This window comes from Oncorhynchus masou, chromosome 9 (genome assembly GCF_036934945.1).
Source record: "Oncorhynchus masou masou isolate Uvic2021 chromosome 9, UVic_Omas_1.1, whole genome shotgun sequence".
NCBI lineage: Eukaryota > Metazoa > Chordata > Actinopteri > Salmoniformes > Salmonidae > Oncorhynchus > Oncorhynchus masou.
Window position 1 is genome coordinate 6,732,639 of NC_088220.1, and position 25,833 is coordinate 6,758,471.

Here is a 25,833-nt window from a genome sequence, read left to right on the forward strand (position 1 = left end):
CTTTAATGATGGGTTGGTGGTAACCATCACAACACAAAGCATGACATGTCCAGGCATTGGGGGGCAAAGCTGCCCCCTGCTGGTTTAAAATTAAACTGCACCTCACCGAAATGTCCACTATCACATTGCACCACCAGGGGGCGCCGTCGAGCCAACGACAAAAAACCACTGGGTGACGGCGACGCCAGACGATTCAGTCAAAGATGGCGTCTCTTCTGCAACCCGACAGGGTTCTCTACCTTGTTCACGGAGAGAAAAAAATCCGCTCGTCGTTGTCTACACTTTATTTTTGCCGGTATTGCGGTGAATTGCGTTCCTTAGAATGTGTGTCTCACGAGGTATGTCAACATTACCGTGGCTAACTTAGCTATAGTTATAGAGATGTCTAGCAAACGCTAGCGGTACCCCCCCCGTACAACACAAAATATCTATTTGTCATACCGCACGTCAATCAACATTTATTCAACAACCCTGTCGTCTGATTGGCCGGTGTCGTCTTTACTTCCGCCTTACATTCATAATAATGTACGTTTATCAAGCTACCTAAGATTAAGGTTTAGCAACATAATCAATAGTTTTTTATTTTTGGTCGGTGTTCACTTATGAGCTTCTTTTTCGCCAATTAACAGTGACACAAATTCCCACTGGAAATAATCCTAAAACCTAACAACTGTTAAACCTCCTAGTTAGCTAGTCTGCTGTTAGCTGGCTAATGTTCCCTATTCATCACCACACCCAGCCAGAGTGACCACATATCTTATTTAGGTATCTAGCTAACCATTTTTGTTGTTGTTATAGCTATCTAGTTATCATCTATTTTGATACGTGCCACGTCAGACAGCTTTGATTCTTAATTTACACAGCCACACAACGGACAGTGACCCCTTGCCCACAGAAACTCACACTTTTATTACTGAAGCTTGGACCAGTATCTGAAACATAATTACTATCTGCAGTCATAACTACTAGCTAGCTTCGAGGGATAGCTATGCACATTCATGTATTTCCACATGGTTGAATGCTGCCTCTGTTTGGTTTTTAGGTGGACTCCCATTACTGTCCGAGCTGCCTGGAGAATATGCCTTCAGCAGAGGCAAAGCTGAAGAAGAACAGGTGGGAAATATTTGCAACTGAGCATCGGCGTAGACCTGCTGTATACGGTCTATGGCATAGACCTATTCTTTACTGTGTAGCCATGGACAATATTCACTGCATGACTTCTCACTGCATCCAGCCTACATTTCCCAGCACTCTGTTTTGTTCTAGGAAGAGGAAATGCAACCAGCTGAACGAAAACTTCAGGTTAGGCATAGAGGTTAAGCTTAGGGTTATCTATTATTAATGTTTTAATTCTATATTAGGGCTGGGGAATTGCCAGGGACCTCACAATACGATGCTTAGGTGCCGATATGATATGTAATGGCGTTTCTTACAACTCTCACAATTCTCACAATTCCATATGTATTGCGATTCGATACTGAGATTTTATTGCGATTCGATCTTCCTAACATATTGCTCACCGTATGTCTGCTGCAGAGGGACATAGAGAGCCAGGAGAAAAATAGTTTTGATCAGTCGTGGAAATGAAAATGTTAAAAACAAATTGGCTCCCTATTTAAAAAGAAGATGGAGAGCAAGCTATGAAGAAAAAAATGCTGCAGTTTTGGTGCAGGTACAAAAATTATACTGCAATATTGTCAAAACTATATGATATATCGTCAAGATTTGTCCCCCATTACTATTCTATGTAAAATCGATGGGGTTGAAGGTGACATTAAAGTTAGGTGTAGCCTAGTTTACGTGAGGGCAGGGTGATTAGAGTGGTTAGAGTGTAGAGGTAGCCTAGTGGTTAGAGTGGAGTGACGGCAGGTAGCCTAGAGGTTAGAGTGTAGGGGTGGCAGGTAGCCTAGTGGTTAGTGTAGGGGCGGCAGGTAGCCTAGTAGTTAGAGTGTTGGGCCAGTAACCAAAGGGTTGCTGAATCGAATCCCCGAGCTGACAAGCTGAAAATCTGTCGTTCTGCCCCTGAACAAGGCAGTTAACCCACTGTTCTCCGGTAGGCCGTCATTGTAAATAAGAATTTGTTCTTTAACTGACTTTCCTCGTTAAATAAAGGAAAGCCATAAAAGCTAACATTGGGTTAGAGTACTGTGATTGTTTACCCCTAGTTGAAGAACAAAGGTAGTGTTTATAACTAGCTACACATTCTTCCTCGTCATGCCCCAGGTGTGCCAACTGCTTCGACTGCCCGTGCTGCATGCACACCCTGTCCACCCGGGCAACCAACATCCCAGCCCCTCTTCCCGACGACCCCAGCAAGACGACCATGAAGAAGGCCTACTACCTGGCCTGTGGCTTCTGTCGCTGGACATCCAGAGATGTGGGCATGGCTGACAAGTCTGTGGGTGAGTGACAGGCCTACTTTACTGTTGATGATGAGAGTCACCTCATGGTATTTTGTTGGGTAATCTTGGACTATTGACTATTTACTTTTTTTTTTTTTATATTGGGCCATTGTTAGGCATGGCCAACTATTCCCGTAGCTGGGTGAGTGGGAGAAGTAGCTACAACCAAATCAAATAGCAAACCTTGCTAGTGATCGTAATTACTAAGCTATTGAATGAAGTGCCCCCGGCACTGGTACTGAGGGGGAGATATATGGAACTGACTTGTTAATAGACTGTGTTAAAATGCTAAACTAATTCATATCTGTATGTATGGAACTTTGTTTGGAGTTTTTACTCTGAATAGAGATGTGTCCCTTACTTGACTAGTAGCCTATGTGTCTGTTGTGTGATTGACTTGTTCGGTGTTTTATGGAGGATGATGTCACTTCTTTTATATATATATTTTTGTGTCTTCACTTCAGCCAGTGGAGGATGGCAGGAGCCGGACAACCCTCATACTCAACGGGTTTGTTGCCTTCCTTTTGGTCGGATCTATTTTCTCTGTCTCTCAAGTGTTACTCACCTGGGGAAAGCTTCAGTTGAGCTCGACAACCCCCCTTAGGTTGTAGAATGCTGTGACACAGGGAAGTTGTTTATTTTAATTGATTCTGTAATGACAAAAAGCACCGTGTGATCAACAACAAACAGCACACTCCTGATACAAGCTCCAGGCCTAAATGTTGGCTTTATGACTGTGCTTTCTACTATTTATTTTCCTGCTGGTAACATACATGGTATGCTGAATGATACATGCTGTATACATGGTTCTCTGGCCTATAACTTCCCCCTTTCTGTCAGTATAACAGCACTGCAGAATATTGGGGCGGCAGGGTAGCCTAGTGGTTAGAGCGTTGGACTAGTAACCGGAAGGTTGCAAGTTCAAACCCCCGAGCTGACAAGGTACAAATCTGTCTTTCTGCCCCTGATCAGGCAGTTAACCCACTGTTCCCAGGCCGTCATTGAAAATAAGAATTTGCTCTGAACTGACTTGCCTGGTTAAATAAAGGTAAAATAAAAGTAGTTGTCAGTCAGACTCGTGCCATATCTAAAGTTGAAATGTTATGCTTTATATTTTGTTGATGTGATAAGAACATGCTGTATACATGGTTCTCTGTGTAGGCCGATGCTTTCCCCTTCTATATGAATAGTAGCACTGCATGGGGCTAGTCTATGACATTCTGACTCATTTTATGTGCAATCTTCCTCTGGATACTCATAGTATTGTTGGGCAATCTTCCTCTGGATACTCATAGTATTGTTGGGTCATTTTCCTCCAGATCAATAAACTGATAGAGTATTACCAGCAGCTGGCCCAGAGGGAGAAACTGGAGAGGGACAGGAAGAAGCTGGCCAGGAGACGACCCTACATGCCTCTGGCCTTCTCGGTACAAACACACACACACACACACACACACATCTCTCACACACACACTTGGGCAGATAACATGCTAAGCCTGTGCACTTCTCTATGGAACATGTTATTCTCTCTCAATAAGCCCAGCTCCCACCTTTATCATGACACATTATGCTTTTCATATGTGTTTGTTTGTGATGGTTATTGCTGTGTTATTAACCCTGCTGAAATGAACAAGGCAACTAATTTCTGAAATAGTGTACATTTCTATATTTGTACTGTAATATTTTGTTACAGTATGTTGACATTGATTGACATGCATGTATAGTTCATGTGTATAGATGGAAGGATTGGTTTAGATTAGAACCTGGGGCATACTGGAATATTGATTTCAGACCCTGTGATTGATGAAGGGTGTGCTATGCTATTTCAGACCCTAGTGATTGATGAAGGGTGCAGTGTGCTAGCTAGCTATATAGTAGTTACTGTAGCTGAAGAGTCACTGAGCTAGCTGTGTGCTAGCTAGCTATATAGTAGCTACTGCAGCTGAAGAGTCACTGAGCTAGCTGCTAGCGGTGTGCTAGCTAGCTATTACTGTATAGTCAGCTGCTGCTGTGTGCTAGCTAGCTATATAGTAGTTACTGTAGCTGAAGAGTCACTGAGCTAGCTACTGTAGCTGAAGAGTCACTGAGCTAGCTGCTAGCTGTGTGCTAGCTAGCTATATAGTAGTTACTGTAGCTGAAGAGTCACTGAGCTAGCTGCTAGCTGTGTGCTAGCTAGCTATATAGTAGTTACTGTAGCTGAAGAGTCACTGAGCTAGCTGCTAGCTGTGTGCTAGCTAGCTATATAGTAGCTACTGCAGCTGAAGAGTCACTGAGCTAGCTGCTAGCTGTGTGCTAGCTAGCTATATAGTAGCTACTGCAGCTGAAGAGTCACTGAGCTAGCTGCTAGCTGTGTGCTAGATAGCTATATAGTAGCTACTGCAGCTGAAGAGTCACTGAGCTAGCTGCTAGCTGTGTGCTAGCTAGATATATAGTAGCTACTGCAGCTGAATAGTCACTGAGCTAGCTGTGTGCTAGCTAGCTATATATTAGCTACTGCAGCTGAATAGTCACTGAGCTAGCTGCTAGCTGTGTGCTAGCTAGCTATATAGTAGTTACTGTAGCTGAAGAGTCACTATAAGCTAACTGCTAGCTGTTTGCTTTATTAACTGCTTTGGTTTTCCTTGATACGTTCTTCTTTTTCTTTGCTTCTGCACGCTGATATGTTGGTTTCCAACCCCTCCCTCCCCCAGCAACACACTATTCATGTGGTGGTGAGTTGTATTTTTCACAACTTATAGTTCAAACACTCTCTCTGTCTCTCTCTCTCTCTGTCTCTCTCTCTCTCTGTCTCTCTGTCTCTGTCTCTGTCTCTCTCTCTCTATCTGTCTCTCTGTCTGTCTCTCTGTCTCTGTCTCTCTGTCTCTGTCTCTCTCTCCCTTCCTTCCCCCCTTCATCTGTTCTCCGTATCTAATCTGTAACTGAGTGACCTCCCTATTCACATGAGTGTCCCCTCAGGAGAAAGATATTATCAGGAGCACAATAGGATACTTTATGTTGACTGGGGGGGAAGAGAATCAATAGGATGCATTTTATTGCAGTGTACAGTTAATGCTGTTTTAGCCTGTAGTATATAGTAGAGAGTAGTAATTATCCCACTGTTAACATAAATGTTTGTGTTCTCGTTTTTTTAAACCAAATTTTTCTCTAGATTTGGTTTCGAATCCCATTATTTATTTTTTTGCCATTTATGTTCATGTTTACCTAATTAGATTTTTGAAAATGTGTTATTAGGAAAAAATTACCTCTCTTTCCCCAAGTTATAGGAAAAAAACATAAACATTAATCAGTCATCAATAGAAATGCCAGTGTGTCCTCTCCCTTAAGTCTACCACATGGTGGTGTGTCTTGTCTGTGAGTTAGTTGACATTTGTGGATGTGTTGCTCTGTAAAAGGAGAAGTATGGTCTGGGTACCAGACTACATAGACAGAGACCTGGAGCTCCTATCACCAGTCTGGCTGGTCTTTCGTGAGTATGACATGAATATACAAAAACTTTACTGTTCATAAAGTACGAGTATCACATCCTCATATAATACTATACTGTACCCTTTTATTTATTGTACATTTGACGTGACGAATCATGTTGATGTTATTAGCACATCACAAATAACCTATACAAGGACTGAGTTCCCAAATGGCGCCCAATGTCGTGCATTGCTTTTGTATAGGCTATTTGGTCAAAAGTTGTGCACTAATTAGGGAATGGCATGCAGTTTGGGATAAAGTCACTGCCTTGTGTTAGAGTTAACAAATACAACTGTCTCCTATTGTGGCCCTCACTGTGTGTCCCTGTCTCCTATAATGACCCTCACTGTCTGTCCCTGTTTCCTATAATGGCCCTCACTGTGTCTGTCCCTGTCTCCTATAATGGCCCTCACTGTGTCTGTCCCTGTCTCCTATAATGGCCCTCACTGTGTCTGTGTCTGTGTCTGTTTCCTATAATGGCCCTCACTGTGTCTGTCTCCTATAATGGCCCTCACTGTGTCTGTGTCTGTTTCCTATAATGGCCCTCACTGTGTCTGTCTCCTATAATGGCCCTCACTGTGTCTGTCCCTGTCTCCTATAATGGCCCTCACTGTGTCTGTGTCTGTCTCCTATAATGGCCCTCACTGTGTCTGTCTCCTATAATGGCCCTCACTGTGTCTGGCCCTGACTCCTATAGTGGCCCTCACTGTGTCTGTCTCCTATAATGGCCCTCACTGTGTCTGTGTCTGTCTCCTATAATGGCCCTCACTGTGTCTGTCCCTGTCTCCTATAATGGCCCTCACTGTGTCTGTCCCTGTCTCCTATAATGGCCCTCACTGTGTCTGTCCCTGTCTCCTATAATGGCCCTCACTGTGTCTGTGTCTGTTTCCTATAATGGCCCTCACTGTGTCTGTCTCCTATAATGGCCCTCACTGTGTCTGTCTCCTATAATGGCCCTCACTGTGTCTGGCCCTGACTCCTATAATGGCCCTCACTGTGTCTGTCTCCTATAATGGCCCTCACTGTGTCTGTCTCCTATAATGGCCCTCACTGTGTCTGTGTCTGTCTCCTATAATGGCCCTCACTGTGTCTGTCTCCTAAAATGGCCCTCACTGTGTCTGTCCCTGTTTCCTATAATGGCCCTCACTGTGTCTGTCTCCTATAGTGGCCCTCCTGTGTCTGTCCCTGTCTCCTATAGTGGCCCTCGCTGTGTCTGTCCCTGTCTCCTATAGTGGCCCTCACTGTGTCTGTCCCTGTCTCCTATAGTGGCCCTCACTGTGTCTGTCCCTGTCTCCTATAATGGCCCTCACTGTGTGTCCCTGTCTCCTATAATGATCCTCACTGTCCCTGTCCCTGACTATAATGGCCCTCACTGTGTCTGGCCCTCTCCTATAATGGCCCTCACTGTGTCTGGCCCTGACTCCTATAATGGCCCTCACTGTGTCTGTGTCTGTCTCCTATAATGGCCCTCACTGTGTCTGTCTCCTATAATGGCCCAAACTGTGTCTGTCCCTGTCCTATAATGGCCCTCACTGTGTCTGTCTCCTATAATGGCCCTCACTGTGTCTGTGTCTGTCTCCTATAATGGCCCTCACTGTGTCTGTCTCCTATAATGGCCCTCACTGTGTCTGTCTCCTATTATGGCCCTCACTGTGTCTGTCTATAATGGCCCTCACTGTGTCTGTCCATGTCTCCTATAATGGCCCTCACTGTGTCTGTCCCTGTCTCCTATAATGGCCCTCACTGTGTCTGTCTCCTATAATGGCCCTCACTGTGTCTGGCCCTGACTCCTATAATGTGTCTGTTTCCTATAATGGCCCTCACTGTGTCTGTCTCCTATAATGGCCCTCACTGTGTCTGTCTCCTATAATGGCCCTCACTGTGTCTGTCCCTGTCTCCTATAATGGCCCTCACCGTGTCTGTCCCTGTCTCCTATAATGGCCCTCACTGTGTCTGTGTCTGTTTCCTATAATGGCCCTCACTGTGTCTGTCTCCTATAATGGCCCTCACTGTGTCTGGCCCTGACTCCTATAATGGCCCTCACTGTGTCTGTCTCCTATAATGGCCCTCACTGTGTCTGTCTCCTATAATGGCCCTCACTGTGTCTGTGTCTGTCTCCTATAATGGCCCTCACTGTGTCTGTCTCCTATAATGGCCCTCACTGTGTCTGTCCCTGTTTCCTATAATGGCCCTCACTGTGTCTGTCTCCTATAATGGCCCTCACTGTGTCTGTCTCCTATAGTGGCCCTCACTGTGTCTGTCCCTGTCTCCTATAGTGGCCCTCACTGTGTCTGTCCCTGTCTCCTATAGTGGCCCTCACTGTGTCTGTCCCTGTCTCCTATAATGGCCCTCACTGTGTCTGTCCCTGTCTCCTATAATGGCCCTCACTGTGTGTCCCTGTCTCCTATAATGACCCTCACTGTCCCTGTCCCTGACTCCTATAATGGCCCTCACTGTGTCTGGCCCTGACTCCTATAATGGCCCTCACTGTGTCTGTGTCTGTCTCCTATAATGGCCCTCACTGTGTCTGTCTCCTATAATGGCCCTCACTGTGTCTGTCTCCTATAATGGCCCAAACTGTGTCTGTCCCTGTCTCCTATAATGGCCCTCACCGTGTCTGTCTCCTATAATGGCCCAAACTGTGTCTGTCCCTGTCTCCTATAATGGCCCTCACTGTGTCTGTCTCCTATAATGGCCCTCACTGTGTCTGTGTCTGTCTCCTATAATGGCCTTCACTGTGTCTGTCTCCTATAATGGCCCTCACTGTGTCTGTCTCCTATTATGGCCCTCACTGTGTCTGTCTCCTATAATGGCCCTCACTGTGTCTGTCCATGTCTCCTATAATGGCCCTCACTGTGTCTGTCCCTGTCTCCTATAATGGCCCTCACTGTGTCTGTCTCCTATAATGGCCCTCACTGTGCCTGTCTCCTATAATGGCCCTCACTGTGTCTGTCCCCTATAATGGCCCTCACTGTGTCTGTCTCCTATAATGGCCTTCACTGTGTCTGTCTCCTATAATGGCCTTCACTGTGTCTGTCTCCTATAATGGCCCTCACTGTGTCTGTCTCCTATAATGGCCCTCACTGTGTCTGTCTCCTATAATGGCCCTCACTGTGTCTGTCTCCTATAATGGCCCTCACTGTGTCTGTGTCTGTCTCCTATAATGGCCCTCTTTCTGCTATTCCAGTCTGAAGGAAGGTGAAGACCAGAAGGAGATTAACATAGAGCCAGCCCAGGCCTTAGACGAGGTGGAACCACTGCCTGAAGACTACTACACTAGACCCATCAACCTACCTGAGGGTAAGAGATATCCACCCCTAAGCCGAACCACTAACCCTTGACCTCGAACACGACACTAACCCTACACTAGACCCATCAACCTACCTGAGGGAAACAATGATCACTAGTTTTTTTTAAAGCTAGAATCCTTAATTGAAACGATAACAAAACTGTTTTGCTAAGAGAAGGAACTGGAGAAATGTAACCACTGTCAAATTAAATGACAGAGCTATGGATGAAATGACCATCCATGATATCAACATCGTAGTTTTACCCATGTTATGAGGGCTGTACAGTGTTCGCATTTACATAGTTTACAAACATTGTTGTGAAACAAGGTTCTATTTTAGTCTGTGATTGGTAAAGATTGATGAACGAAGCTCATGAGGCATTTACAAGTTATATTCTTCATTAATCACAACTTATAGTTTTTTATTTTTTATTTTACCTTTATTTTAACTAGGTAAGTCAGTTAAGAACAAATTCTTATTTACAATGACGGCCTGGGAACAGTGGGTTAACTGCCTGTTCACATTCATTTCAGTGATTCATAAAAAATACATCTCATTTATAAGTTATATTTTTCATGAATCACTTAACAATTAAATGACTGAGAGAGACCCAGTGATTCATGAAAAATATAAATGGGTGTATCTCATTAATTTATAAGTCCACCATGGATGTAGCAACTAATTATTAGCTCGATACACCACTTTTCCCGAGAGCTATGTTATAACATCGAAGTCTACAGTTATATAGTTATAGACTTGTTTAGGGCCAGTTGTAGACTTGTTTATACTGTATTATTGACTGTATGTTTGTTTTACTCCATGTGTAACTCTGTGTCGTTGTATGTGTCGAACTGCTTTGCTTTATCTTGGCCAGGTCGCAATTGTAAATGAGAACTTGTTCTCAACTTGCCTACCTGGTTAAATAAAGGTGAAATAAATAAATAAAATACAATATCAGGGATATGGTAAACTGGTAAACTTTTTTGTTGTTTAGTTAACTCCCCGTGTTGTCTAGGTAACTCCCCGTGTTGTCTAGTTAACTCCCCGTGTTGTCTAGTTGACTCCCCGTGTTCTCTAGTTGACTCCCCGTGTTGTCTAGTTGACTCCCCGTGTTGTCTAGTTGACTCCCCGTGTTGTCTAGTTGACTCCCCGTGTTGTCTAGTTGACTCCCCGTGTTGTCTAGTTGACTCCCCGTGTTGTCTAGTTCACTCCCGTGTTGTCTAGTTGACTCCCCGTGTTGTCTAGTTCACTCCCGTGTTGTCTAGCTCACTCCCCGTGTTGTCTAGTTCACTCCCCGTGTTGTCTAGTTCACTCCCCGTGTTGTCTAGTTCACTCCCCGTGTTGTCTAGTTCACTCCCCGTGTTGTCTAGTTAACTCCCGTGTGTTTAGTTAACTCCCGTGTTGTCTAGGTAACTACCCGTGTTGTCTAGTTAACTCCCGGGTTGTCTAGTTAACTCCCGGGTTGTCTAGTTAACTCCCGTGTTGTCTAGTTCACTCCCCGTGTTGTCTAGTTCACTCCCGTGTTGTCTAGTTAACTCCCTACTTAACTCCCCGTGTTGTCTAGGCAACTCCCGTGTTGTCTAGGCAACTCCCCGTGTTGTCTAGGCAACTCCCCGTGTTGTCTAGGCAACTCCCCGTGTTGTCTAGGCAACTCCCCGTGTTGTCTAGGTAACTCCCGTGTTGTCTAGGCAACTCCCGTGTTGTCTAGGCAACTCCCCGTGTTGTCTAGGCAACTCCCCGTGTTGTCTAGGCAACTCCCCGTGTTGTCTAGGCAACTCCCCGTGTTGTCTAGGCAACTCCCCGTGTTGTCTAGGCAACTCCCCGTGTTGTCTAGGCAACTCCCCGTGTTGTCTAGGCAACTCCCCGTGTTGTCTAGTTCACCCCCTGCGTTGTGAACTCCCCGTGTTGTCTAGGTCACTCCCCGTGTTGTCTAGGTCACTCCCCGTGTTGTCTAGGTCACTCCCCGTGTTGTCTAGGTTAACTCCCGTGTTGTCTAGTTAACTCCCGTGTTGTCTAAACTCCCCGTGTTGTCTAGTTAACTCCCCGTGTTGTTAGTTAACTCCCCGTGTTGTCTAGTTCACTCCCCGTGTTGTCTAGTTCACTCCCGTGTTGTCGAGTTAACTCCCGTGTTGTCGAGTTAACTCCCGTAGGTTCACTCCCCGTGTTGTCTAGTTCACTCCCTGTGTATCTCATTAATTTATAAGTCCACCATGGATGTAGCAACTAATTATTAGCTAACTTTTCCCTATGTTATAACATCGTCTACAGTTATATAGTTATAGACTTGTTTAGGGCCAGTTGTAGACTTGTTTATACTGTATTATTGACTGTATGTTTGTTTTACTCCATGTGTAACTCTGTGTCGTAAACTGCTTTGCCTTGGCCAGGTCGCAATTGTAAATGAGAACTTGTTCTCAACTTGCCTACCTGGTTAAATAAAGGTGAAATAAATAAATAAAATACAATATCAGGGATATGGTAAACTGGTAAACTTTTTGTTGTTTAGTTAACTCCCGTGTTGTCTAGGTAACTCCCCGTGTTGTCTAGTTAACTCCCCGTTGTCTAGTTGACTCCCCGTGTTCTCTAGTTGACTCCCCGTGTTGTCTAGTTGACTCCCGTGTTGTCTAGTTGACTCCCGTGTTGTCTAGTTGACTCCCCGTGTTGTCTAGTTGACTCCCCGTGTTGTCTAGTTGACTCCCCGTGTTGTCTAGTTGACTCCCGTGTTGTCTAGTTCACTCCCGTGTTGTCTAGTTGACTCCCCGTGTTGTCTAGTTCACTCCCCGTGTTGTCTAGCTCACTCCCCGTGTTGTCTAGTTCACTCCCCGTGTTGTCTAGTTCACTCCCCGTGTTGTCTAGTTCACTCCCCGTGTTGTCTAGTTAACTCCCCGTGTTGTTTAGTTAACTCCCCGTGTTGTCTAGGTAACTACCCGTGTTGTCTAGTTAACTCCCCGGGTTGTCTAGTTAACTCCCCGTGTTGTCTAGTTAACTCCCCGTGTTGTCTAGTTAACTCCCGTGTTGTCTAGTTAACTCCCCGTGTTGTCTAGTTAACTCCCCGTGTTGTCTAGTTAACTCCCCGTGTTGTCTAGTTAACTCCCCGTGTTGTCTAGTTAACTCCCGTGTTGTCTAGTTAACTCCCCGTGTTGTCTAGTTAACTCCCTGCGTTGTGAACTCCCGCGTGTTGTCTAGTTCACTCCCCGTGTTGTCTAGTTAACTCCCCGTGTTGTCTAGTTAACTCCCCGTGTTGATTAGTTAACTCCCCGTGTTGTCTAGTTAACTCCCCGTGTTGTCTAGTTAACTCCCCGTGTTGTCTAGTTGACTCCCGCGTGTTGTCTAGTTCACTCCCGTGTTGTCTAGTTAACTCCCCGTGTTGTCTAGTTAACTCCCGTGTTGTCTAGTTAACTCCCGTGTTGTCTAGTTAACTCCTGTGTTGTCTAGTTAACTCCCTGCGTTGTGAACTCCCCCGTGTTGTCTAGTTAACTCCCCGTGTTGTCTAGTTAACTCCCCGTGTTGTCTAGTTCACTCCCCGTGTTGTCTAGTTCACTCCCCGTGTTGTCTAGTTAACTCCCGTGTTGTCTAGTTAACTCCCCGTGTTGTCTAGTTAACTCCCCGTGTTGTCTAGTTAACTCCCCGTGTTGTCTAGTTGACTCCCGCGTGTTGTCTAGTTCACTCCCCGTGTTGTCTAGTTAACTCCCCGTGTTGTCTAGTTAACTCCCCGTGTTGTCTAGTTAACTCCCCGTGTTGTCTAGTTAACTCCCGTGTTGTCTAGTTAACTCCCGTGTTGTCTAGTTAACTCCCTGCGTTGTGAACTCCCGCGTGTTGTCTAGTTCACTCCCCGTGTTGTCTAGTTAACTCCCCGTGTTGTCTAGTTAACTCCCCGTGTTGATTAGTTAACTCCCCGTGTTGTCTAGTTAACTCCCCGTGTTGTCTAGTTAACTCCCCGTGTTGTCTAGTTGACTCCCGCGTGTTGTCTAGTTCACTCCCCGTGTTGTCTAGTTAACTCCCCGTGTTGTCTAGTTAACTCCCGTGTTGTCTAGTTAACTCCCGTGTTGTCTAGTTAACTCCTGTGTTGTCTAGTTAACTCCCTGCGTTGTGAACTCCCCCGTGTTGTCTAGTTAACTCCCCGTGTTGTCTAGTTCACTCCCCGTGTTGTCTAGTTCACTCCCCGTGTTGTCTAGTTCACTCCCCGTGTTGTCTAGTTAACTCCCGTGTTGTCTAGTTAACTCCCCGTGTTGTCTAGTTAACTCCCCTGTGTTGTCTAGTTAACTCCCCGTGTTGTCTAGTTAACTCCCTGCGTTGTGAACTCCCCCGTGTTGTCTAGTTAACTCCCCGTGTTATCTAGTTAACTCCCCGTGTTGTCTAGTTAACCCCCCGTGTTGTCTAGTTAACCCCCCGTGTTGTCTAGTTAACTCCCGTGTTGTCTAGTTAACTCCCGTGTTGTCTAGTTAACTCCCGTGTTGTCTAGTTAACTCCCGTGTTGTCTAGTTAACTCCCGTGTTGTCTAGTTCACTCCCCGTGTTGTCTAGTTCACTCCCTGTGTTGTCTAGTTCACTCCCGTGTTGTCTAGTTAACTCCCGTGTTATCTAGTTAACTCCCTGCGTTGTGTCGTCTAGTTAACTCCCTGTGTCGTCTAGTTAACTCCCGTGTTGTCTAGTTAACTCCCGTGTTGTCTAGTTAACTCCTGTGTTGTCTAGTTAACTCCCTGCGTTGTGAACTCCCCCGTGTCGTCTAGTTAACTCCCCGTGTTGTCTAGTTAACTCCCCGTGTTGTCTAGTTAACTCCCCGTGTTGTCTAGTTAACTCCCCGTGTTGTCTAGTTAACTCCCTGCGTTGTGAACTCCTGCGTGTTGTCTAGTTCACTCCCCGTGTTGTCTAGTTAACTCCCCGTGTTGTCTAGTTAACTCCCCGTGTTGTCTAGTTAACTCCCCGTGTTGTCTAGTTGACTCCCGCGTGTTGTCTAGTTCACTCCCCGTGTTGTCTAGTTCACTCCCCGTGTTGTCTAGTTCACTCCCCGTGTTGTCTAGTTAACTCCCGTGTTGTCTAGTTAACTCCCGTGTTGTCTAGTTAACTCCTGTGTTGTCTAGTTAACTCCCTGCGTTGTGAACTCCCCCGTGTTGTCTAGTTAACTCCCTGTGTTGTCTAGTTAACTCCCCGTGTTGTCTAGTTCACTCCCTGTGTTGTCTAGTTCACTCCCCGTGTTGCCTAGTTAACTCCCCGTGTTGTCTAGTTAACTCCCCGTGTTGTCTAGTTAACTCCCTGCGTTGTGAACTCCCGCGTGTTGTCTAGTTAACTCCCTGTGTTGTCTAGTTCACTCCCCGTGTTGTCTAGTTAACTCCCCGTGTTGTCTAGTTAACTCCCCGTGTTGTCTAGTTAACTCCCCGTGTTGTCTAGGTAACTCCCCGTGTTGTCTAGGTAACTCCCCGTGTTGTCTAGGTAACTCCCCGTGTTGTCTAGTTCACTCCCCGTGTTGTCTAGTTAACTCCCTGTGTTGTCTAGTTAATTCCCCGTGTTGCCTAGTTAATTCCCCGTGTTGTCTAGTTTACTCCCCGTGTTGCCTAGTTAACTCCCTGTGTTGTCTAGTTAATTCCCCGTGTTGTCTAGTTAACTCCCTGTGTTGTCTAGTTAACTCCCTGTGTTGTCTAGTTCACTCCCCGTGTTGTCTAGTTCACTCCCCGTGTTGTCTAGTTAACTCCCCGTGTTGTCTAGTTAACTCCCCGTGTTGTCTAGGTAACTCCCCGTGTTGTCTAGGTAACTCCCCGTGTTGTCTAGTTCACTCCCCGTGTTGTCTAGTTCACTCCCCGTGTTGTCTAGTTAACTCCCTGTGTTGTCTAGTTAATTCCCCGTGTTGCCTAGTTAATTCCCCGTGTTGTCTAGTTTACTCCCCGTGTTGCCTAGTTAACTCCCTCGTGTTGTCGAGTTGACCCATGTTGTGTTAACTTCCTGGTGTGTGTAATACAGTGACATCCTTGCGTCAGCGGCTGCTCCAGCCTGACTTCCAGCCAGCCGGAGCCTCTCAGCTCCACCCCAAACACAAACACCTGTTGATCAAGCGCTCTCTGCGATGCAGGGTCAGTTTACGACACACAGTGCTTTACACTAATCTTCTCAGGAAGGGCATTTTACTACTGGTTTACTGTTGTTTGTTTCTCTTAATTTCTCGTGATACATTTTTTTTTTTCTTCCTAGAAATGTGAGCACAATCTGAGCAAGCCAGAATTCAACCCAACTTCAATAAAGTTCAAAATCCAGCTGGTGGCTGTGTAAGTATTGCTTAGCATCTCCTCTGTACCGAAACACATTCACCTTTGTTTTCTACTCTTGAATGTTGGTAGTGTTGTATTATTTCTCAGTAAAGTGATGTTATTTTCCATCCTAAAGGAGTTACATCCCTGAGATCAGAATAATGTCCATTCCAAACCTGCGCTTCCAGAAGGCAAGTCAATTATTCAAGTAATGGAACATGTAGGTTAGCAGAATGACTTACAGTATGAGTGGTATCATGTTGTCTGTAGTGGAGCAGAATGACTTACAGTATGAGTGGTATCATGTTGTCTGTAGGGTAGCAGAATGACTTACAGTATGAGTGGTATCATGTTGTCTGTAGGGTAGCAGAATGACTTACAGTATGAGTGGTATCATGTCTGTAGGGTAGCAGAATGACTTACAGTATGAGTGGTATCATGTTGTCTGTAGGGTAGCAGAATGACTTACAGTATGAGTGGTATCATGTTGTCTGTAGGGTAGCAGAATGACTTACGGTATGAGTGGTATCATGTCTGTAGGGTAGCAGAATGACTTACAGTATGAGTGGTATCATGTTGTCTGTAGGGGAGCAGAATGACTTACAGTATGAGTGGTATCATGTTGTCTGTAGGGTAGCAGAATGACTTACGGTATGAGTGGTATCATGTCTGTAGGGTAGCAGAATGACTTACAGTATGAGTGGTATCATGTCTGTAGGGTAGCAGAATGACTTACGGTATGAGTGGTATCATGTTGTCTGTAGGGTAGCAGAATGACTTACAGTATGAGTGGTATCATGTTGTCTGTAGGGTAGCAGAATGACTTACGGTATGAGTGGTATCATGTTGTCTGTAGGGTAGCAGAATGACTTACAGTATGAGTGGTATCATGTCTGTAGGGTAGCAGAATGACTTACGGTATGAGTGGTATCATGTCTGTAGGGTAGCAGAGTGACTTACAGTATGAGTGGTATCATGTCTGTAGGGTAGCAGAATGACTTACAGTATGAGTGGTATCATGTTGTCTGTAGGGTAGCAGAATGACTTACAGTATGAGTGGTATCATGTTGTCTGTAGGGTAGCAGAATGACTTACAGTATGAGTGGTATCATGTCTGTAGGGTAGCAGAATGACTTACAGTATGAGTGGTATCATGTTGTCTGTAGGGGAGCAGAATGACTTACAGTATGAGTGGTATCATGTCTGTAGGGTAGCAGAATGACTTACAGTATGAGTGGTATCATGTTGTCTGTAGGGTAGCAGAATGACTTACAGTATGAGTGGTATCATGTTGTCTGTAGGGGAGCAGAATGACTTACAGTATGACTGGTATCATGTTGTCTGTAGGGTAGCAGAATGACTTACAGTATGAGTGGTATCATGTTGTCTGTAGGGGAGCAGAATGACTTACAGTATGAGTGGTATCATGTCTGTAGGGTAGCAGAATGACTTACAGTATGAGTGGTATCATGTCTGTAGGGTAGCAGAATGACTTACAGTATGAGTGGTATCATGTCTGTAGGGTAGCAGAATGACTTACAGTATGAGTGGTATCATGTCTGTAGGGTAGCAGAATGACTTACAGTTTGAGTGGTATCATGTTGTCTGTAGGGTAGCAGAATGACTTACGGTATGAGTGGTATCATGTCTGTAGGGTAGCAGAATGACTTACAGTATGAGTGGTATCATGTCTGTAGGGTAGCAGAATGACTTACAGTATGAGTGGTATCATGTTGTCTGTAGGGTAGCATAATGACTTACAGTATGAGTGGTATCATGTCTGTAGGGTAGCAGAATGACTTACAGTATGAGTGGTATCATGTTGTCTGTAGGGTAGCAGAATGACTTACAGTATGAGTGGTATCATGTTGTCTGTAGGGTAGCAGAATGACTTACAGTATGAGTGGTATCATGTTGTCTGTAGGGTAGCATAATGACTTACGGTATGAGTGGTATCATGTCTGTAGGGGAGCAGAATGACTTACAGTATGAGTGGTATCATGTCTGTAGGGGAGCAGAATGACTTACAGTATGAGTGGTATCATGTCTGTAGGGTAGCAGAATGACTTACAGTATGAGTGGTATCATGTTGTCTGTAGGGGAGCAGAATGACTTACAGTATGAGTGGTATCATGTTGTCTGTAGGGTAGCAGAATGACTTACAGTATGAGTGGTATCATGTTGTCTGTAGGGTAGCAGAATGACTTACAGTATGAGTGGTATCATGTGTTGTGACTTACTGTGGTATCATGGTCTGTAGGGTAGCAGAATGACTTACGGTATGAGTGTTATCATGTTGTCTGTAGGGTAGCAGAATGACTTACAGTATGAGTGGTATCATGTCTGTAGGGTAGCAGAATGACTTACAGTATGAGTGTTATCATGTTGTCTGTAGGGGAGCAGAATGACTTACAGTATGAGTGGTATCATGTTGTCTGTAGGGTAGCAGAATGACTTACAGTATGAGTGGTATCATGTTGTCTGTAGGGTAGCAGAATGACTTACAGTATGAGTGGGATCATGTCTGTAGGGTAGCAGAATGACTTACAGTATGAGTGGTATCATTTTGTCTGTAGGGTAGCAGAATGACTTACAGTATGAGTGGTATCATGTCTGTAGGGTAGCAGAATGACTTACAGTATGAGTGGTATCATGTCTGTAGTGTAGCAGAATGACTTACGGTATGAGTGGTATCATGTCTGTAGGGTAGCAGAATGACTTACAGTCATGTCTGTAGGGGAGCAGAATGACTTACAGTATGAGTGGTATCATGTTGTCTGTAGGGTAGCAGAATGACTTACAGTATGAGTGGTATCATGTCTGTAGGGTAGCAGAATGACTTACAGTATGAGTGGTATCATGTTGTCTGTAGGGGAGCAGAATGACTTACAGTATGAGTGGTATCATGTTGTCTGTAGGGTAGCAGAATGACTTACAGTATGAGTGGTATCATGTCTGTAGGGTAGCAGAATGACTTACAGTATGAGTGGTATCATGTCTGTAGGGTAGCAGAATGACTTACAGTATGAGTGGTATCATGTTGTCTGTAGGGTAGCAGAATGACTTACAGTATGAGTGGTATCATGTTGTCTGTAGGGTAGCAGAATGACTTACAGTATGAGTGGTATCATGTCTGTAGGGTAGCAGAATGACTTACAGTATGAGTGGTATCATGTCTGTAGGGTAGCAGAATGACTTACAGTATGAGTGGTATCATGTTGTCTGTAGGGTAGCAGAATGACTTACAGTATGAGTGGTATCATGTTGTCCAAAGCATAATGACTTACGGTATGAGTGGTATCATGTCTGTAGGGGAGCAGAATGACTTACAGTATGAGTGGTATCATGTTGTCTGTAGGGTAGCAGAATGACTTACAGTATGAGTGGTATCATGTCTGTAGGGGAGCAGAATGACTTACAGTATGAGTGGTATCATGTCTATAGGGTAGCAGAATGACTTACAGTATGAGTGGTATCATGTCTGTAGGGGAGCAGAATGACTTACAGTATGAGTGGTATCATGTCTGTAGGGTAGCAGAATGACTTACAGTATGAGTGGTATCATGTTGTCTGTAGGGTAGCAGAATGACTTACAGTATGAGTGGTATCATGTCTGTAGGGTAGCAGAATGACTTACAGTATGAGTGGTATCATGTTGTCTGTAGGGTAGCAGAATGACTTACAGTATGAGTGGTATCATGTTGTCTGTAGGGTAGCAGAATGACTTAATAGTATGAGTGGTATCATGTTGTCTGTAGGGGAGCAGAATGACTTACAGTATGAGTGGTATCATGTTGTCTGTAGGGTAGCAGAATGACTTACGGTATGAGTGGTATCATGTTGTCTGTAGGGTAGCAGAATGACTTACAGTATGAGTGGTATCATGTTGTCTGTAGGGTAGCAGAATGACTTACAGTATGAGTGGTATCATGTCTGTAGGGGAGCAGAATGACTTACAGTATGAGTGGTATCATGTTGTCTGTAGGGTAGCAGAATGACTTACGGTATGAGTGGTATCATGTTGTCTGTAGGGTAGCAGAATGACTTACAGTATGAGTGGTATCATGTCTGTAGGGTAGCAGAATGACTTACAGTATGAGTGGTATCATGTTGTCTGTAGGGTAGCAGAATGACTTACAGTATGAGTGGGATCATGTCTGTAGGGGAGCAGAATGACTTACGGTATGAGTGGTATCATGTCTGTAGGGTAGCAGAATGACTTACGGTATGAGTGGTATCATGTTGTCTGTAGGGTAGCAGAATGACTTACAGTAAATCATGTTGTCTGTAGGGGAGCAGAATTATGAGTGGTATCATGTTAGGGTAGCAGAATGACTTACAAAATGTCTGTAGGGTAGCAGAATGACTTACAGTATGAGTGGTATCATGTTGTCTGTAGGGTAGCAGAATGACTTACGGTATGTGGTTCATGTCTGTAGGGTAGCAGAATGACTTACAGTATGAGTGGTATCATGTTGTCTGTAGGGTAGCAGAATGACTTACGGTATGAGTGGTATCATGTTGTCTGTAGGGTAGCAGAATGACTTACAGTATGAGTGGTATCATGTTGTCTGTAGGGTAGCAGAATGACTTACAGTATGAGTGGTATCATGTCTGTAGGGTAGCAGAATGACTTACAGTGTGAGTGGTATCATGTTGTCTGTAGGGTAGCAGAATGACTTACAGTATGAGTGGTATCATGTCTGTAGGGTAGCAGAATGACTTACAGTGTGAGTGGTATCATGTCTATAGGGTAGCAGAATGACTTACAGTATGAGTGGTATCATGTTGTCTGTGGTTAGAGAATGACTTACGGTATGAGGATCATGTCTGTAGGGTAGCAGAATGACTTACAGTGAGTGGTATCATGTTGTCTGTAGAGTGTACGGAGGAGGTTGTCTGTAGGGTAGCAGAATGACTTACAGTATGTGGTATCATGTTGTCTGTAGGAGTGCCAGGTGCTGCTCACCCTAACCCCGTGGAGAGTTTACCCACGACCCTGGTGGGCTGTGAGGTAGGAGACCCAGAGGACATCAACAGCACTGCAAAGGTACTACTGACTATGTTTACGAAGCTGCCGCTAATTTACCAAAGATACCAGAATCTGCAGTCATTATTGTAATGAACAGATTGCTATAGATTTTCTCACACAACTTTGGTAATTTATACTTGAATAACTAATGTATTCTAATATATATTTGTGTTATTTTTTTTGTGTTACACGTTTCTAGTAGATAGACCATATGGTTCAACAGAAAATAGTGTATTTTAGAAAAAGCATTTTAAGTCAACAGTTAAATTATTTTCTCTCAGCATCTCTTCCGACTACTGACTTTGTTTCACAACTTCGTTTGGCCAGACAACTGCAAATGAGCATGTAAATAAAATGTTAAACACTGATGTTATTCACTCAGTAAATGTTTTATATTTTGATGTTTTGTATCTTTGTCATTCGGCAGGGTATCCTAATGGTTAGAGAGTAGAGGCAGCAGGGTAGCCTAGTGGTTAGAGTGTAGAGGAGGTAGGGTAGCCTAGTGGTTAGAGTGTAGAGGAGGTAGGGTAGCCTAGTGGTTAGAGTGTAGGGTCCGCAGGGTAGCCTAGTGGTTAGAGTGTAGAGGAGGTAGGGTAGCCTAGTGGTTAGAGTGTAGAGGAGGTAGGGTAGCCTAGTGGTTAGAGTGTAGGGTCCGCAGGGTAGCCTAGTGGTTAGAGTGTAGAGGAGGTAGGGTAGCCTAGTGGTTAGAGCAGATCTGTCGTTCTGCCCCTGAACAAGGCAGTTAACCCACTGTTCCTAGGCCGTCATTGTAAATAAAAATTTGTTCTTAACTGACTTGCCAAGTTAAATAAAGGTCAAATACAGTTAAAAAAAAGTTTTCTTCCTTTTTTTAAATCATCTTATTTAATCATATTGTGATTAAGCCACACGGAGGGAATAGACATCTACCCAAAAGTGCCACTTGATGTCTTGTTATAGATGACAGAAAATCCTGTGAACGATACCAACGTTCTGGTAGTTTACTGGAACATTTAAGACGTTTCCAGGAATATACCCTTCCTTTGTAACCCTACTGCTGACCTCTCACCCCTGACCTCTGTTGATGATGATGATGATGTTTATAGGTGATGGTTCCTACCAAGGAGTTGGTCCTGGCAGGGAAGGATTCACCCCTGACCTCTGTTGTTGATGATGATGATGATGTGTTATAGGTGATGGTTCCTACCAAGGAGTTGGTCCTGGCAGGGAAGGATTCACCCCTGACCTCTGTTGTTGATGATGATGATGATGATGGTGATGGTTCCTATGGTCCTGTTCACCCCTGATGATGATGATGATGATGATGATGTTTATAGGTGATGGTTCCTACCAAGGAGTTGGTCCTGGCAGGGAAGGATTCACCCCTGACCTCTGTTGTTGATGATGATGATGATGTTTATAGGTGATGGTTCCTACCAAGGAGTTGGTCCTGGCAGGGAAGGATTCACCCCTGACCTCTGTTGTTGATGATGATGATGATGATGTGTTATAGGTGATGGTTCCTACCAAGGAGTTGGTCCTGGCAGGGAAGGATGCTGCAGCAGATTACGACGAGTTGGCCGAGCCACAGGACTTCCAGGACGACCCAGAGTAAGACACACACACACACACACACACACACACACACACACACGCGCTGGAACACACACTCACACGCGCTGGAACACACACTCACACACGCTGGTACACACACACACACACACGCTGGTACACACACACACACACACACACACACACACACACACACACACACACACACACACACACGCTGGTACACACACACACACACACACTCTGGTACACACACACACACACACACACACTCTGGTACACACACACACACACACACACACGCTGGTACACACACACACACACGCTGGTACACACACACACACACGCTGGTACACACACACACACATTCACACACACACACACACTCTGGTACACACACACACACACGCTGGTACACACACACACACACACACACACACACACACACGCTGGTACACACACACACACACACACACACACACACACACACACACACACACGCTGGTAGACACACACACACACACACACACTCGCTGGTACACACACACACGCTGGTACACACACATACACACACCGTTATAGGGTGACGATATGGTCAGAACTGAGGAGAAATGACATTAGCTCTAAAACAAATGTACTTCATAGGGAATATAAGGAGATGGGGGGGGAGCTCTGGCCCTCGTCTCCTAACCTTCCCTCTCTGCCACTTATCTCCTAACCTTCCCTCTCTGCCCTGGTCTCCCTAACCTTCCCTCTGCCACTTATCTCATCTCCTAACCTTCCCTCTCTGCCACTTATCTCCTATCCCTCCTAACCTTCCCTCTCTGCCACTTATCTCCTAACCTTCCCTCTCTGCCTTATCTCCTAACCTTCCCTCTCTGCCACTCATCTCCTAACCTTCCTCTCTCCACTTCCCTCTCTGCCATCTCCTAACCTTCCCTCTCTGCCACTCATCTCCTAACCTTCCCTCTCTGCCACTTATCTCCTAACCTTCCCTCTCTGCCACTCATCTCCTAACCTTCCCTCTCTGCCCTGGTCTCCTAACCTTCCCTCTCTGCCCTGGTCTCCTAACCTTCCCTCTCTGGCCCTCATCTCCTAACCTTCCCTCTCTGGCTCTGGTCTCCTAACCTTCCCTCTCTGCCCATCTCCTAACCTTCCCTCTCTGCCACTCATCTCCTAACCTTCCCTCTCTGTCATCTCCTAACCTTCCCTCTCCACTGGCCCTGGTCTCCTAACCTTCCCTCTCTGGCCCTGGTCTCCTAACCTTCCCTCTCTGGCCCTGGTCTCCTAACCTTCCCTCTCTGGCCCTGGTCTCCTAACCTTCCCTCTCTGGCCCTGGTCTCCTAACCTTCCCTCTCTGGCCCTCGTCCCCTAACTTTCAATCTCTGGCCTTGTCTCCCCTCCAGCGTGGTGGCCTTCAGAAAATCCAATAAGATCGGTTTCTTCATCAAGGTGGTCCCTCAGCGTGAGGAGGACGGGGATGTCACGGTGTCCTTTAAGATCCGCCACGACTTCCGCAACTTGGCGGCTCCCATAAGGCCGAGCGAGGAGGACGATGCCCCAACCGAGGCAATATGGCTCACACACCACGTAGAGCTCAGCCTGGGGCCGCTCGTAGCGTGAAGTTACACACACGTTAACAGAAACACAAAGTACATATATACACTGAGTGTACAAAACATTAAGAACACCTGCGCTTTCCATGACAGACTGACCAGGTGAACCCAGGTGAAAGCGATGATCCCTTATTGAAGTCACCTGATAAAGCCACTTCAATCTTGAGAGAATTTGAGACATGGATTGTGTATGTGTGTCATTCAGTGGATGAATCGGCAAGACAAAATATTTGAGTGCCTTTTTAACAGGGTCTGGTAGTAGGTGCCTTTAAACAGGGTATGGTAGTAGAAGCCTTTAAACAGGGTATGGTAGTAGGTGCCTTTAAACAGGGTCTGGTAGTAGGTGCCTTTAAACAGGGTATGGTAGTAGGTGCCTTTAAACAGGGTATGGTAGTAGAAGCCTTTAAACAGGGTCTGGTAACAGGGTATGGTAGTAGGTGCCTTTGAACAGGGTCTGGTAGTAGGTGCCTTTAAACAGGGTCTGGTAGTAGGTGCCTTTAAACAGGGTCTGGTAGTAGGTGCCTTTAAACAGGGTCTGGTAGTAGGTGCCTTTAAACAGGGTCTGGTAGTAGGTGCCTTTAAACAGGGTCTGGTAGTAGGTGCCTTTAAACAGGGTCTGGTAGTAGGTGCCTTTAAACAGGGTATGGTAGTAGATGCCAGGCGCACCAGTTTGAGTCAAGAACTGCAACGCTGCTGGGTTTTTCCAGGTTTCCCGTGGTAAGAAGAGTCTGACACCCAATGAACATCCAGCCAACTTGACACAACTGTGAGAATGGAGTCAACTGTGGAGGTCATGACCTGACAAATTGAGGCTGTTCTGGGGGTGGGGGTGCACCTCAGGCTCCTAATGTTTGGTATGCTCATTATATATAGCGAGCAGTGTTGAGTCAAGAGAAACACACCTAACAGACAAACACACACACGCCGTGCATTGGATCACATATCTCTGGGTTTTCTGTACCACCAAGCAGTTCCAGAGACCCATTCCTGCTTCACGCTCAACAGGCACTATTCTTCATCATCCTCCTCCGAAGGATGAAGAGTATTTACCTGCATGCCATGCCAGGCTACGTCTACCTACTAATAAATGTCTCTTAGATGCTGTCATTACTGTTTCTCCTCTCTGGGTTGAAGGTAGGATGAGACTGTCATTACTGTTTCTCCTCTCTGGGTTGAAGGTAGGGTGAGACTGTCATTACTGTTTCTCCTCTGGGTTGAAGGTAGGGTGATCTCTCTGGGTTGAAGGTAGGGTGAGACTGTAATGACAGTTTCTCTCTGGGTTGAAGTAGGATGAGACTGTCATTACTGTTTCTCCTCTGGGTTGAAGGTAGGGCGAGACTGTCATTACTGTTTCTCTCTCTGGGTTGAAGGTAGGGTGAGACTGTCATTACTGTATGGTACATCCAGACTGTCATTACTGTTTCTCCTCTCTGGGTTGAAGGTAGGGCGAGACTGTCATTACTTTTCTCCTCTCTGGGTTGAAGGTAGGGTGAGACTGTCATTACTGTTTCTCCTCTGGGTTGAAGGTATGAGACTGTCATTACTGTTTCTCCTCTCTGGGTTGAAGGTATGAGACTGTCATTACTGTTTCTCCTCTAAGGTAGGGTGAGACTGTCATTACTGTTTCTCCTCTCTGGGCTGAAGGTAGGGTGAGACTGTCATTACTGTTTCTCCTCTGGGTTGAAGGTAGGGTGAGACTGTCATTACTGTTTCTCCTCTCTGGGTTGAAGGTAGGTGAGACTGTCATTACTGTTTCTCCTCTCTGGGCTGAAGGTGGGTGAGACTGTCATTACTGTTTCTCCTCTCTGGGTTGAAGGTAGGTGAGACTGTCATTACTGTTTCTCCTCTCTGGGTTGAAGGTAGGGTGAGACTGTCTTACTGTTTCTCCTCTCTGGGTTGAAGGTAGGATGAGACTTTACTGTTTCCACCATTGAAGGTAGGGAGACTGTCATTACTGTAGCTCCTCTGGGTTGAAGGTAGGGTGAGACTGTCATTACTGTTTCTCCTCTTGACACTGTCAACTGTTTCTCCTCTCTGTGAAGGTAATGAGACTGTCATTACTGTTTCTCCTCTCTGGAGTTCAAGGTTGAGACTGTCATTACTGTTTCTCCTCTCTGGGTTGAAGGTAGGGTGAGACTGTCATTACTGTTTCTCCTCTCTGGGTTGAAGGTAGGGTGAGACTGTCATTACTGTTTCTCCTCTATAAGGTAGGGTGTTGAGACTGTCATTACTGTTTCTC

General features: G+C 45.4%; 1 protein-coding gene and 1 long non-coding RNA gene across 3 annotated transcripts; both read left to right on the forward strand.

The window, feature by feature from the left end:
- Positions 1–108: 108 nt before the first annotated feature.
- Positions 109–24,001, forward strand: LOC135545455 (dynactin subunit 4-like). Its single transcript, XM_064973082.1, is given in 15 exon segments — positions 109–338; positions 1,043–1,113; positions 2,224–2,402; positions 2,867–2,910; positions 3,722–3,829; positions 5,093–5,113; positions 5,795–5,868; positions 9,055–9,167; positions 15,112–15,221; positions 15,340–15,413; positions 15,532–15,586; positions 20,345–20,363; positions 20,366–20,445; positions 21,920–22,017; positions 23,385–24,001. Coding segments are annotated over 15 exon segments (1,398 nt in total). The 5' UTR covers positions 109–203; the 3' UTR covers positions 23,602–24,001.
- Positions 24,002–24,613: 612 nt separating this feature from the next.
- LOC135545145 (uncharacterized) lies at positions 24,614–25,788 on the forward strand. Of its 2 annotated transcripts, none has more exons than XR_010456408.1 (4): positions 24,614–24,921; positions 25,079–25,120; positions 25,239–25,324; positions 25,720–25,788. It is a non-coding gene; the product is annotated as an uncharacterized LOC135545145 (long non-coding RNA). The 2 variants fall into 2 exon arrangements; XR_010456409.1 differs by having other exon boundaries at positions 24,614–24,814.
- The last annotated feature ends 45 nt before the right edge of the window (positions 25,789–25,833 follow it).